This window comes from Halichoerus grypus, chromosome X (genome assembly GCF_964656455.1).
Source record: "Halichoerus grypus chromosome X, mHalGry1.hap1.1, whole genome shotgun sequence".
NCBI classification, from domain to species: domain Eukaryota; kingdom Metazoa; phylum Chordata; class Mammalia; order Carnivora; family Phocidae; genus Halichoerus; species Halichoerus grypus.
The window spans coordinates 27157410-27173226 of NC_135727.1; the positions used below are offsets into that span (position 1 = coordinate 27157410).

Here is a 15817-nt window from a genome sequence, read left to right on the forward strand (position 1 = left end):
TACGGAGAACTATTTTGGGAAAGGGGGAGGCGCAGATTTGGATCTGGTTATATTTTTGACCTTGCAAGTAATCATTTTTTGCACAACTAGATGGAAAGGATCCAGTGCTTTTTATAGTGAGAACACAGACAAACATTGGTAAGTCTTAAAAAAAAATGTGATTAGAAGTTGGAGTGCTGAGTGATTTCAGAACCTGAAGCAACAGCATTTCTAAACAATTCTTAAAATAAACTTGTTAGCCACATCAGCTTCATGCATTACATTTCACAACTCATGGGGAGAGAAAAGGTCTTTCTTAACTCTGAACATACAAGTTTTAAAAGAAGAGTTTTAATGAACTGAGGCTCCCAGAACAGGAAAAGCCTTATGTTAAAACAATTCAGTCCTTGGCCAACAACTAGACTGAACTACCTACCTGACTTGGAGCTGATGTGTTCTGGAAAACACATTTAAGAATCTTTAACACTTTTCTCCCCTTGTAATTTAAATTCAAAGCTTAGACTATATATGTAAAATTTAACCTAATGAACATTTAATTAAACCTAAGTGGAAGTGCAAAGGTAAAGAACTGAGAGTTTACACGATAAAACAAAAACCCCTGGGCAGTCATTATTTAATTTAAAAAGTTCTCATTTAAATTTGCAATGCTTTAAATGACTGTCACTTAAAATAGTCATCCACAGAGGTGACGAGAACTTGACAATACTCTTCCTCTTAGAAAATACGATGAAAATAGAATTTTTAAGTTTCACTCTCAAACGTTTCTCCGCAGTAAAATGCCTCATTCACCTCTATGACAGGTCGGTTTAAGAATCCTGTAAGCAAACCCTGGGTGTTGTATGAAGCACTTCTAAACTTCTTATTTTTTATCTCTATTGACTTTTATTCAAGTTTTATTTTCTTTTTAATATTTAAACAAGTATTCTCGTTTTCTTGTCAATATTTTGTAATTTCCAAGAGATTTTAAGGATCTTGAGAGAACATTTATTTCAGAAGTATCTACTACTATTACTAGTCAAGGAAACAAAACAATTTAGGTAAAGACTTTGACATTTTGTCCTATATACATCTTAATTATCCTAACAGTAAAAACGCACACGAAACTTTAAAATACGAGATGATATGAGAAGCTCAACATGGAAAAGCTGTCCCTAAAACTACGAGCAGTGTACAAACATGCTTCTACTTTTTCCTACATAAGCTGACAGATGGTTAAAATACTGGGTTAACAAAGATCTTTTAGTAAAGTGACTTAGGCAGGCTTAAACTAGCAAGGATTAAAGATGAATCCTTACTAATTAATTGGAAGATCTGAGACATATTTTATATTTCATTTTACAAAATCAGGAATATTTATTTTGAAACAAGAGAAGACATGGTCTACCTGTCAGAAAACTACCACTCAGAAATATTTTTCATCCACAAAGCAGGAAAAACATAAAAACATTTAAATTTCACATTGGCACCAAAAAGGTTAACTGCTCTGCCTTCTTGGATTAGAAAAACTAAAGCTGAGCAATAAGTAGTTTTGCAGGCGTTTGAACATGCCTAAGCCTTTAAATCAGTAAAATACTTTCTAAAAATTCTGATTACAAAAGTAATACATACTTATAAAAAATCCAAACAGAACAAAATGAAAAAGTAGAAAGTGAAAGGCCCCTGCAACCCCCCTCTGGGCCCTACCCACCCCCCCCACCCCCCTCAAGAGAAACCACATTTAACAGTTTGGTGCTTTATCCGTCCAAATCTTTTGTTCTATACATATACAAAATACACACACCTTCATCTGACTCATTCTATACACAGTGTTTTGCCACTTCAGTTTACACTTAATATACCTTTGATATCTTTCCATGTCAGTACATGTTGGCTAGATGGTATTCTATCCTTAAATACCCTTTTAACAATGGCAAAATCATTTTTTACAATCACCCACCCAAGCACGTGTGTATAATTTCAAAAGAGAATGGACAAAATCCTAAAACACAAAGCAAACATCTAAAAATAATCTGTATCTTTCCACCAGTGTGGAACAGTTCATTCCTTTTCACACAAAACAAATTATGTGATTGGGGAGATTAACTAATCTCCACGTTTACACAGAATGCTCCATTTGTTAAGCCTATATGAAAAGAATGAAAAATTCAGTTGATTAATTCACTTACACTTAGAAACTAAGTTAGTGTACTACAAATACACATTGTGATCAGTTACAATATGCTTCTTAGTCTAGATTTCAATTAAATAACAGTAAAAAAAAAAAAAAAAAGATATACAACATAGCTAATATCCCCCAAAATCCAGAAATTCAAATTTTAGATTACAAACTAGAACACTGTAGTTTACATTTTGTCTACTTGGTAGCAAATGCTAATGGCATTCAATGCTGATTACTTAAAGTCAGTTCACATCACACACTCAATCAGGGTAATGAGAAGAACATAATGCGCCTAACTGTAGAGTTAGATTAAGACATAAAAATTTTTTGCTTGAAAGTAATGACTGTGTAGCACATGGGACATTTGTCAACTGCTTCAGCACATTGTTTACAAGTGACCAGATGTCCACAAGGAATGAAAACCACAGCAATATTTCTATCCATACAGATTTTGCAAAGCTTCTCCTCTTGCAGGAGCCTTAGCTGCTCTTCAGCACTAATCTCTGCACAAAGAGAAAAGAAAGGTGTTAATTTTTGACTTTCTTAGTTGTTGAAATGTATTGAAACAACACGAACCCCTACTATGTGCCAGGCGCTAATCAAGGGCGGGGAGACAGGATGACTCACACATGACACCTGCTCTTAAGCAGCTTGCAGGCTAGAGGAGAGAAGGACGTGAGCTGAGGCTATGGAGGGAAGCACAAAGTACAAAGTGATAAGTGCTATAATAAAGTTATGTACAAAGTGCTCGGGGACGAGATGAGAGAACGAGTTCTTCTGTTCAGATGAGCTGGGAAAAGCTTCTCAGGTTGGCAGCTGCAGGGTGGGGGGGTGGGGGAAATGGAGGAGTGACATTTAAACATGGCCGGCAACTTGCCAGGCACAGAAGCCAGGGTTAGGTAAAAAGAAGTGACATATGGAAAGGGCATGACTTACTCCAGAAATGGAGGGATGGATCTGAGGGACACTTCTGAAGTGGGACTGCTAGGATTTGGTGACTGACTAGATGTGAGGGGTGAGGAAAAAAAGAGGAAACAGTTGATTTTAAGATGTCTAGTGTGGCTGACAAGGGGATGGTGATGCCAAAAGGAAATACAGAAGGAGGTACTGGTTTGGCATTTTTCAAGTTGTTTTTGAGGTGTTTGCAGGGCATCTGTATATAAATGTCATTGGACAGTCACGTCTTGAGGTCAGGAGAAGGTAGGGCTAGAAAGAGAGATTTGGGTGCCATCAGCATACAGGTAGCACTAAAGTGCTCGCTAAATTCAGCCTTTCCCAAATTAGGTTTTGTGAAGTGTTAACAAATACGTCACACAAATGTGTTTCATGGTCAAACAGAACTATAATGACAGAGGCGCCTGGGCGGCTCAGTCAGTTAAGCGTCCGACTCTTGATCTCAGCTCAGGTCTTGATCTCACGGTTGTGAGTTTAAGCCCTGCATTGGGCTCCACAAAAAAAGAACTATAATGACAACATCATCAACAATGGCAGCAGTTAACAGTAACACAGCACTTATTACTACGTGCCAGGCATTATTCTAAAGGCATTACATATCTGTAATCTTTGTAGACCAGTGGTTTCCAAATGTGGCCTCACGTGGGAATCACTTGGGGCATTTTTTTAAAAAGATTTATTTATCTTTTTCCGAGATGGGGGGAGGGGCAGCAGAAGAGAATCTTCAAGCAGACTCCCCACTGAGTGGAGCCCCCAGGGGGCTCCATCACAGGACCCATGAGATCATGACCTGAGTCAAAACCAAGAGTTGGACGCTTAACTGACTGAGCAACTCAGGCGCACTTGGGACATTTTTTTAACGATAGATTGCTAGGCCCCATTAACTAAATCTAAAATTTCTGGGGTTGGTTTTTTTTATTTTGTTCCGAAATTAAAGTATGCAAAATAAAGAAGATATGGTTTTACACAACGACAACAATTTTTGGGATGGCACACACAGGCTCGGGAACCACTGCTATGAAGTACAGGTCAGTACAGTACAGTCTATGTCCCCTCTTAGAAAGTCACAATGTATGGCCCTATTTAACTACAGAGCTCCTTTTTCTCCCCCCCACTTTGTTTTTGTTCCCTCTTCATGGCATCCCTTTTAACATCTTGGGGAACACTTTTTTGTTGTTGTTGTTGTTTTAAAGATTTTATTTATTTATTTGACAGAGAGAGACACAGTGAGAGAGGGAACACAGGCAGGGGGAGTGGGAGAGGGAGAACAGGCTGCAGGGAGCCTGATGTGGGGCTCGATCCCAGGACCCTGGGACCATGACCTGAGCCGAAGGCAGACGCTTAAGACTGAGCCATGCAGGCGCCACCTTTTTTTTTTTTTTAAAGATTTTATTTATTCATTTGAGACAGAGCATGAGCAGGGGGAGAGGCAGAGGGAGAGGGAGAAGCAGGCTCCCAGCCGAGCAGGGAGCCCGATGTGGGGCTGGATCCCAGGATCCCAGGTTCATGACCTGAGCCGAAGGCAGACGCTTAACCATCTGAGCCACCCAGGCGTCCCCTTGGGAACACTGTTTTGAAAACAAGTTTGGGAAATAGTGGTTGAGTTTTATTCAACAAATATTTACTGAACACTTAACTAGGTTCTAGGAACTAGAGATACAACAATTAACAAATACATAGGCCCCAGGCCCCTAATTGTTCATAAACAAGTAAGAAACACAAGTAGACAGGAAATTATAATAGAGTGTACTGATAAAGGTAATTACAATGTGTTATGAAGAACACAGGAAGCGTGTGAGTGTGCACACACACATAAACAGAAGGCCTCCTGGAAGAAATTATACTTAAACTGGGTCCTAAAGGATGAGGAGGAGTTAACTAGGAAAGATGGAGAGGGGACCCTGAGGGAACAGAGGCAGTGGCAGAAGAATGTTCCGGGCAGAGGAAATGGCACAGGCAGGCTCCAAGGGGAGAGACAGAACAAGGCCTGTAAGTGCACGGGTAAGGCCTGGGGAGGGACACAGCATGACATGAGGGTACAGAAGGTTACAGGGGCCCGGTCATGAAAGATTTGGCAACCCACATAAAGGAGTTTGGACTTGATCCTGAGGGCCCTGGGGGCCAGTAAAGGGTATTAACCTGGAGAGAGAGAGAGAGAGAGAGAGAGAGAGAGAGAGATTTGTGTTTTGGAGAAGTATGCCTGACCAGGGGTGGAAAGTATTATTTAATCTCTTTCTTCTTAAAAAGCAACCTCATGGTTTAATAATCAAAACTATAAGCTCAAACATGGACTGCATCAGAGATAAGATAAAGCACCTGTCCTCAAGAAGCTTGGTCTGATGTGCAGGACAGAAAAGAAAACCGTTCTAAAACAATGTTACGAATGCTCTCATAGCAGCGCAAGTAGAGAAGAGGGAGCTCCGGAGTCTGCTGTGGGTCCTGGGGAAAGCTTCAAAGAATGACCTCTAAGTGGAGCCTTGAAGGATGAGTTCACAAGATGGATTTAGGGGACTGCGGGTGGAGTGGGGAATGAGACTAGGTACACAGACAGGGAAAAGGCAGCTGGGGCAGAGGGAACAACGGAAGTAAAGAGTTGGCAACTCTACACTGATTTGTATTATACTAAAGCATTTAACCAAAAAAGTCAGAATCAAGTACATACTCATGCCCCCCCAAAAGGAGGAAAACAATTAAGAAATTCACACATGACTTTTGGATGTGACGCTCCAATGAGTAAAACGAACACTGGACCTCGAAGAGTCAAGTTTATAGAGACAGAAAGCAGAATGGTGATTGTCAGGGGCTGGGGGAGGGGGAATGAGGAGGTGTTGTTTCATGGGGACAGAGTTTCAGTTCTGTAGATAAAAAGATTTGTGGAGACTGGTTGCACAACTGTGAATGTACTTAACGCTACTGAACTGTACACTTAAAACATTTTTTTAAGAGGAACACTGGACCACATGTCAGGAAACCTGATTTTTATTCCCAACTAGCTGAGTGATCTTTGCCAACAGCACATCTATACTTCAGTTTTCTTACTGAAGTAATGTAAGTTATTATATGATCTTTCAGGTTCACTTTGGTTCTGATGCTCTGATTCCATTTTACAGACCACAGTGGAATGAAATGTCTGGCCTACCAAACACTGTTATCAACTTTTTCTACCTTATTTCAGCCTTATGTACAGCTGCTTACTTGACATGGTGAGGCTCTGGGCATAGATTTTACCTCCTGAGACCAATAGTTTATCTCTGACAATTTTATTTCACTCAAGCTTTAGGGTAACTATTGGATTCTACGTCCTTTACTATGGCACCTTTCCCCTTCTAATTTCTTTAAATAATTAATTTATTTGAGAAAGAGAGAGGGAGAGTATACAAGCAGGTGGAGGAACAGAGGGAGAGGGACAAGCAGACTCCACGCTGAGCACAGAGCCCAATGCGGAGCTCAATCCCACGACCCTAAGATCATGACCTGAGCTGAAATCAAGAGTCAGACGCTTAACCACTGTGCCACCCAGGTGCCCCATCTTTTTTAAGATTTTATTTATTCATTTGAGAGAGAGAGAGAGCACGAGTCGGGGAGAGGCAGACTCCCCTGCTGAGCTAGGAGCCCAATGTGGAACTAGATCCCAGGACCCAGAGATCATTACCTGAGCTGAAGGCAGACGCTTAACCATCTGAGCCACCCAGGCACCCCCAACTTTTTTAAATTATTTATTTATTTGAGAGAGAGAGAGAGCGTGTGAGCAGGGGGAGGGGCAAAGGGAGAGGGAGAGAGAATCTCAAGCAGACTCCCCACTGAGCATAGAGCCCGATGCAGGGCTTGATCCCACAACCCTGAGATCGACCCTGAGCTGAAATCAAGAGTTGGATGCTTAACTGACTGAGCCACCCAGGTGCCCCAGCACGCTATGTATTCTTTAAAAAGAAAGAAAGATGCTATTTGGTACTATTTTTAGAAGACCATTTCCTGGGCTATTCTCTGTCACACAGCCATTGGGATAAAGCTAGTACTGAATCTAGGATTTCTCAGTAAGCAACAATAACAGTGTAGTTTTTCTAATAACTTCCACCTGCTTCACCTCAGTTAGGCCCGCCTTCTACTTTGTATAGAATTAAGAGAGTCCTTGTGCCAGTCTTTACTCATCAGCCCTGGGGAAGAGGAATAGGCAGTAGCCCTAGTGTGAGAAGATAGCCTGTATCAATTAACTTCCCTCTCAATTTAATGAGACCAAGGAGAGGTCAACTGATGAATTCCAACTCCTGAGAGCTGCCCTTTGCTTAGGCCCTCCTTCCCACACCATCCTAGCTTGTAGTCTCTGTGATAAGAACCCCCATCAACTCCTGTTGGATAGAAAAGACACTCCCTAAAGCACTCTGTTCTCTTCCTATTACAACCCACAAAATCATCCTGTTGCTGACAATACCTTCAGGTATAAAAACTAACACCTTATTGTCAAACTTGAGTTGTGGTTAAGATGCAGGGAAAAATGATATGATCACTTGTATTTCTATTACAGTAGAAAGATGACCAAGTCAGTGGTTCATTTTACCATTACCAGGACAAGTGAAGCTATAACAGGTTTTAAACAAATGTCTACTTAGGAAAAGAGTAGTAAGCTTTCTGCTGAATGTTTTACATCAACTGATGAAATTAAAAAAAATCACTGTTATACTGTTTTGTGACTGATGTAATTATCTGAATGTTTTAGAAGCATTTGAAATAACTTAAAAATCAAAAGGGTCTATTCATTTTTTAATTTTAATTTTTTTTTTAAGTAAGCTCTACATCAACATTGAGCTTGAACTCAACCCTGAGATTAAGAGTCACATGCTCTTCTAACTGAGCCAACCAGGTGCCCCAAAATGGTCTTTAATGTAAAAAAAAAAAAAAAAAAGTAAACTTTTAGATTTATTAGCACAGGGAGAATTTTCAAACTTTGGGAGAGGCGGTCAAGAGCTCAGAGAACAATGACTATAACAACATACCTCAGTACCCAAAATGTATTCACAGTTTGAAACCTTTTTTTTTTTTTAAAGATTTTATTTATTTGACAGAGAGACACAGCGAGAGGGAACACAAGCAGGGGGAGTGGGAGAGGGAGAAGCAGGCTTCCCGCAGAGCAGGGAGCCTGATGTGGGGCTCCATCCCAGGACCCCGGGATCATGACCCGGGCCGAAGGCAGACGCTTAACGACTGAGCCACCCAGGCGCCCCTGAAACCTTTTCTTTAACCTTCGATGCTGCCATCAAACACTAGAGTTGCTTTCATTCTGAAAGAAGGAACTTATATTTTTTATCTTTTTTTCCTAAAAGGAGTTTATATGCTTCTCTTGCATATTATTTAATATACTTTTTAGAGGTGCCTGGCTGGCTCAGTCAATAGACCATGCGACTCTTTATTTCAGGGTTGTGAGTCCAAGCCCCGACTTGGGCGTGGAGCCTACTTAAAAAAAAGTTTAATACACTTTCTCTGTATGATTTACAGTACCAGGGGGCCACTCATTCAAGCTGTATTTAGTAATATAGTGCTTTTACAGGTTTATATCACATGAAAAGTTGCAGAACACTCTAAATCCATTTTAACTACAAAACTTACAGATTTCACACACAATCATAAAAGCCTTCATTGTTCTTTATCTAAATTAAAACACAAACCCATACTTAAATAAATCAGAGGTGCCTGGGTGGCTCAGTCAGTTAAGTGTCCGACTCTTTTTTTTTTTTTTTAAAGACTTATTTATTCTAGAGAGAGACAGAAGGGGGGAGGGGCAGAGGGAGAAAATCCTCAAGCAGACTCCCTACCGAGTGTGGAGCCTCATCCCACAACCCATGAGATCATGACCTGAGCTGAAACCAAGAGTTGGATGCTTAACCAACTGAGCCGCCCAGGCACCCCAGCATCCGACCCCTGATTTCAGCTCAGGTCATGAGGATCAAGGGATCAAGCCCTGCAAAGGGCTTCATGCTCAGTGGGGAGTCTGCTTGAGATTCTCTCTTTCCCTCTCCTTCTGTCCCTTCCCCCCTGCACTCTCTCTAAAATAAATAAATAAATCATTACAAAAATAAAATTAAATTACTAAATCAGTGGATCTTACTTGGATACCAATTAGGACAAATCAACTGTTAAGAATGTTTTAAGACAATGGGGAAAATTAAAACCAACTGATTTTCAAATGATATTATGGAATTATTGGTAATTCTGTTAAGTGTGGTAACAGTATGTTATGGAATAAATGTATCCCCCCCAAAATTCATATGTTGAAGCCCTAAACTCTCAATGTGATGGGACTCACAGATGGGCTCTTTGGGAGGTAATTAAATTTATATGAGGTCATAAGGGTGGGATGTGCTCATTATGGAATCAGTATCTCTTTTATTTCTTTTTTTCTTTCTTTCTCTTTATGTATGTATGTATTTTTATTTTTATTTATTTTAAAGATTTTATTTTTACATAATCTCTACACCTAACGTGGGGCTCAAACTCACAACCCCAAGATCAAGAGTCGCATGCTCTACCGACTGAGCCAGGTACCCCTGTATTTATTTTTAAAGTAAACTCTAGGGGCGCCTGGGTGGCTCAGTCATTGAGGGTCTGCCTTCGGCTCAGGTCATGGTCTCAGGGTCCTGGGACTGAGCCCCGCATCGGGCTCCCTGCTCAGCGGGAAGCCTGCTTCTCCCTCTCCCACTCCCTCTGCTTGTGTTCCCTCTCTCGCTGTGTCTCTGTCAAATAAATCAATCAAATCTTTAAAAAAAATAAATAAACTCTATGCCCAACGTGAGGTTCAAACTCACGACCCCAAGATCAAGAGTCACATACTCTACTGACTAAGCCAGCCAGATGTCCCATGGAATCAGTGTATTTATAAGAAGAGGAAGAGAGACCAGAGTGCTCTCTCTTGGCCACGCGAAGACACAGAAAGAAGGCAGCCATGTGCAGGCCTGGAAGAGAGTCCTCATCAGGAACCAAATCTGCCAGCACCTTGATCCTGGACTTCCCGGCCCCCAGAAATGTGAGAAATAAATATCTGTTGTTTAAGTCTATGGTATTCTGTTAGAGCAATCTGAGCACAGTTTAAGTTACTGCTTAACAAAACAGTATTAAGATTATGTTAAAAAAAAATCCTTATCTGTTAGGTATATTTAAAGTATTTATAGGTAAATGATATATGGGATACCTGGAATTTTCTTTGAAATACCATAGCAAAAAAAGTTGGGGGAAGAAATGAAACAAGATTGAAAAATTGTTGATAATTATTGAATCTGGTTTATGGGTACGTGAGTGTTCATTTTAGTATTTTCTCCACTTTTGAGTATTTGTGAATTTTTTATTAACAGAAAGTTTTAAAAAAATGTTTATCCTAAGGGGGATATGAGAAGGAAAAAAAATGAATGGGTCACAAAGTCATAATAAGAAACTAACCAGGGGTGCCTGGGTGGCTCAGTCGTTAAGCGTCTGCCTTCGGCTCAGGTCATAATCCCAGAGTCCTGGGATCGAGCCCCACTTCGGGCTCCTTGCTCAGCGGGAAGCCTGCTTCTCCCTCTCCCACTCCCCCCACTTGTGTTCCCTCTCTCGCTGTGTCTCGCTCTGTCAAATAAATAAATAAAATCTTAAAAAAAAAAAAAGAAACTAACCATAATGAAGTACTGTTAGGTGTTTCTTGCTTTTTAAAAACAGCCATGCATACCTTTTTGCAATGAAGTCTGGCTTGATTCATCTTGTGTATTGTCTTTCTGAGCACTCACTAGATCTGAAACCAGAATCTCAAGTGATTTATAGTTGCTCCCAGATGTCTGAATTTTTTCCTCCATTATTTTCTTAATGTCCTTGAAACTAAATCCCATTCGTATAGCTTCTTGTAACATAGGATTTTGGAAGATGGCATCATCTGAAATAAAAATTGGTGAGGAAAAAGAACACAGAGTTTAAACAATTATTTTCATTAATACAACTCAACAGCAAAGTACAGTTAAAAAGAAAAAGGTAAGCAGCAAGAAAAAAACAAAAAACAAACCAGCAAATCAAAGCTACTTTGGGAAGAAGATTTTGAAATATTTATTGAAATATTTAAGCACTGAAGAATCTTTCAGAATCTTATAATCATTGAAAATACAGTATTATTTTGTAGCACTATGAATTGAGATTAGGTGCTTTAAAGACCAAAGAAATAGTAAAAGATTAGGTAAAGAAATAGTAAAAAATTAGGTAAAGCCGATTCAAAGAAAAAGTTAAGTGCTTCAAAAATCAGACCTTTTTTCAAATCAGCTGTACTCATTAACAGCTAACCTAAGTACTTAAAGAGTAGATATCTTTCCCAAGTCCTTAGCAATTATTTTGGAAAAATCATGGGAAACAGGAGGAATTCACAGTCTGTGACCTTGAATGTGTGAGTTTCCTATCTCTGAGACTGAGTTTCTGCAGCCAAGGGGGGTGAACCAGATAAGGCAACAAAATGAATAGAAATTCACTGTAATGGTACTCAAAGTAGAAATACAGGTTATGTAGAGAACTGCTAAAAGAGGAGACTTATTTACAACCTCTGATTCATCAATTCTACTCGAGTATTAAATATAAGTACAAAGGTCCACCAAAAAAAAAAAAAATCCACCAAAGACATGCACAAGAATATTCATAGCAGTGCCATTTGTAACAGCCTCAAACTGGGAACAACTTGAACATCTATCACCAGGTGAATGGATAAGTAAACTGTGGTATATTCAAACACTACACAGCAAGAAGAAAAATGAACTACTGCCACAGACAACATAATGAATCTCACAGATCTGATGAACAAAAAAGTCATCATAATGATGAGCCAGAGACAAAAGAATATACCATATGATTGCATTTATAAGATGTTCAAAACTAATCTATGGTAATAGAAGTCAGAACGTAACTTAGGGTAGATGTTGATTGGGAAAGGGGCCTGAAGGAGTTTCTGGCATGGTGGAAATGTTCTATATCTTTTTTCTTTTTCTTTTTTTTTTTAAAGATTTTATTTATTAATTTGACAGAGAGAGACACAGCGAGAGAAGAAACACAAGCAGGGGGAGTGGGAGAGGGAGAAGCAGGCTTCCTGCGGAGCAGGGAGCCCGATGCGGGGCTCGATCCCAGGACCCTGGGATCATGACCTGAGCCGAAGACAGACGCTTAACAACTGAGCCACCCAGGCGCCTATATCTTTTTTCTTAAAGATTTTATTTATTTGAGAGAGAGCACTAGCGGGAGGGGGATGGGCAGAGGGAGAGGGAGAAGCAGACTCCCTGCTGGGCAGGGAGCCCGATGCGGGGCTCAATCCCAGGACCCCGAAATCATGACCTGAGCCGAAGGCAGATGCTTAACTGACTGAGACACACAGTTGCCCCTGTTCTATATCTTGATTTGGCTGATGACTACACAGATAAATGCACGTTAAAATTCATTGAATTGAATACTTAAGATTAGTCTATTTTAAGCATTTTATTGTATGTGTACTGTATTTCAATAAATGTTTTTTAAAAGGAGCCGTTGGAAAGGGATTTGATTATAAGAAATATTACATGGTAAGTAACAAAAGAAGTAGGAAAGTAACTTAAGATTTCTGTTTGATAAAGAAAAATTCTGTTGGGAGGTTATAATGCACATAAAAGACCATTTATGAGACTACTAAAGCATCTGAATGAGAAATAAGGGCAGAAACTAGGGCAGAACCAGTGGATTTTAGACAATATTAAAAAGGTTGACTTCATCAGACCTGGTGGTTAATTAACTGTAGAGGGATTAAGGAAAGCAAAGAGCTTAAAATGATTCAAATTACTGGGTGACTTTGTGAACTGTGGAGCTATTAACCAACTTGGGGGGGCGGGGAAGAACAGGACTGGATTCAGTCTGAGTGGTTTTTCTTTAAAGATTTTTATTTATTATTTATTTGACAGAGAGACACACAAGCAAGAGAGGGACCACAAGCAGGGGGAGTGGGGGAGGGAGAAGCAGGCTTCCCACGGAGCAGGGAGCCCGATGCGGGGCTTGATCCCAGGACCCCAGGATCATGACCTGAGCCGAAGGCAGACGCTTAACGACTGAGCCACCCAGGCGCCCCGTCTGAGTGATTTTTAGAAATGCTGAATTTGAGCTGTTTTTTGAGATTTCTAGGTGGAGATGTCCAGAGGTCAGCTGGACATCACACTTTCCTGGTTCTACTATTTGGTTTTTTTTCCAGCTTGTTTCGCTGGCTCCTTCTGCTCACCTGATTAGACACTGGTGGTTCCCTTCCATTCTCTCACTGATCGCCCCCTTTTTAACAATCTCTCTGGATACTTCCCCCACTACCACAATTTTACCCTTACTTATGTGAGTTCCAGGTTTTAAGACCCACCTACTTGGATATCCTGCAGGCATCTCAAGCTTATCTTGCTAAAAACCAAAAGCAGGGACAACAGGATATCCACATGAAAAATAATTAAAATGGCCCCCACCTTACACATATATAAAAATTAACTCAAAATGGATCAAAGACCTGAATGTAAGAGATAAAACCATAAAACTCTTAGAAGAAAACATAAATGACCTTGGATTAGGCATGATTTCTTAGATATAACACTAAAAGCATAAGCAACAAAAAATAAGATAAATTGGATTTCATCAAAATTAAAAATTTATATACTTCAAAGGTACACCAGCAAGAAAGTGAAAAGAGGGGCGCCTGGGTGGCTCAGTCGTTAAGCGTCTCTGCCTTTGGCTCAGGGTCATGATCCCAGGGTCCTGGGATCCAGTCCCGCATTGGGCTCCCTGCTCCGAGGGAAGCCTGCTTCTCCCTCTCCCACTCTCCCTGCTTGTGTTCCCTCTCTTGCTGTGTTTCTGTCAAATAAATAAATAAAATCTTTAAAAAAAAAAAAAGTGAAAAGAACAAGTGAAAATATTTACAAATCATGTATCTGACATGGGACGTATATGTAAAAAACTAGAATATATAAAGAATTCTTATAACTCAATAACAAAAAGATAAATAACCTAACTAAACAATGGGCAAAGGCAATGGACATTTCTCCAAAGAAGACATACGAATGGCCAATAAGCACATGAAAGGATGGCTGACATCATTAGCCATCGGGAAATGCAAATCAAAACCACAATAAGATACCACTTTACATCCACTAAGATGGCTGTAATAAAACATACGGGGCGCCTGGGTGGCTCAGTCGTTAAGCGCCTGCCTTTGGCTCAGGTCATGACCCCAGGGTCCTGGGATTGAGCCCCGCATCAGGCTCCCTGCTCTGCGGGAGGCCTGCTTTTCCCTCTCCCACTCCCCCTGCTTGTGTTCCCTCTCTTGCTGTCTCTCTGTCAAATAAATAAAATCTTAAAAAAAAAAAAAGACATACAATAACTAGTGTTAACAAGGATGTGGAGAAACAAACTGGAAACCTTATACACTGCTAGTGGGAATGTAAAATGGTGCAGCCATGTTGGAAAACTGGCCCGTTTATCAAAAGGTTAAATGTAGAGTTACTACATGACCCAGCAATTCCATGCCGAAATATATACTCAGAATTAAAAACCTATGTCCACACAAAAATTTGCACACAAATGTTCATAGCAGCATCAGTATCCTTCATAAGAGCCAGAAAGTAGAAACCCAAATGTCTATCAACTAACTGATGAATGGATAAAGAGAATGTGGTATTATCCATACAAAGGAAAATTTTTCCACCATAAAAAAAGAATGAAGTACTCCTATGAGTACCACAACATGGATGAACTTCAAAGCCACATATTATGATTCCATTCATATGGAATGTCCAGAATAGGCAAACCCAGAGAGACAGAAGTAGATTGGTAGCTGTCTGGCTGGACCTGAGGGTGAAGGGGCAGCAATGGGGAGTGACTGCTAGTGACTGTTAATGGGCATAGGATTTCTTTTAGGGATTACGATAATGTTCTGCAATTAAATAGCAGTGATGATTCCACAACCTTGTGAATATACCAAAAACCACTAAAGTGTACAGTTTATAAGGGTGAAATTTTTGCTATACGAATTACATCTCAATTTTAAAACATTAATCCTAAACTAGAGTCTCATTAGTCATAAAAAGTACAGGATGCATTGTAAGGATGATTACTATCAAGAAATGTTATAGAATCTTCATTTGTGGATAATTTCAAAAATATAGGCTGAAATAAACGATTTCTTAAACTTTATTACTTATGTCCATTACAAACCTGTATCAAACATTATCAAAGTGGCTCTCCTTCTTAAGCATATTTATGCATATATATAGTTTTGTCTTGTAACCCTTAAAATACTAAATAGATGACACTATAAGGAGTGGGGAATCAGTAGACATATTCTAAATTTACTATTTTTGAAACATGATGCCTAAGTTGAGAACGAGATCTACAGTGTGATGTAGGTTTCAGAAAACCCTGTTTATAGTCCTAGTTCCACTAATGATTTGTAACATATCTGTGGGCAGGTCACTTAACCTCCTTGACTCTGTTTCTTCATCTGAAATGTGGGGATAATGGTATCATCTCTGCTTAACATAGTTATCTTTCTGGTTTTTAAAGAGGTTTACGATGAGTAAATAATCTTTGGGATAAAAACCTCTACCTCTCTATAAGGGAACAGGAGGTAAACCAAACCATGTCCCTCTGTGAAGAAACTGGGGGAGGCACAAAGATGGCACGGGATAAGGAAGCAGGTAGGGCTGATCATGGTGATGGCAC

The 15817-nt window shown here is 39.9% G+C and overlaps 1 protein-coding gene across 3 annotated transcripts in view; it reads right to left on the bottom strand.

Moving 5' to 3' along the window:
- Window positions 1-1702: 1702 nt before the first annotated feature.
- The window catches only part of XIAP (X-linked inhibitor of apoptosis), a 53370-nt gene continuing 39255 nt past the window's right edge, over window positions 1703-15817 (bottom strand). For 2 of the 3 annotated variants that reach the window (XM_078064775.1, XM_078064776.1), the window contains exons 6-7: window positions 10803-11003; window positions 1703-2661 (exon numbers count right to left, since the gene is read on the bottom strand). In XM_078064775.1, the coding sequence (XP_077920901.1) occupies window positions 2468-2661; window positions 10803-11003 (395 nt within the window). In that variant the 3' untranslated portion in view covers window positions 1703-2467. The other variant, XM_078064777.1, reaches the window with a different exon arrangement.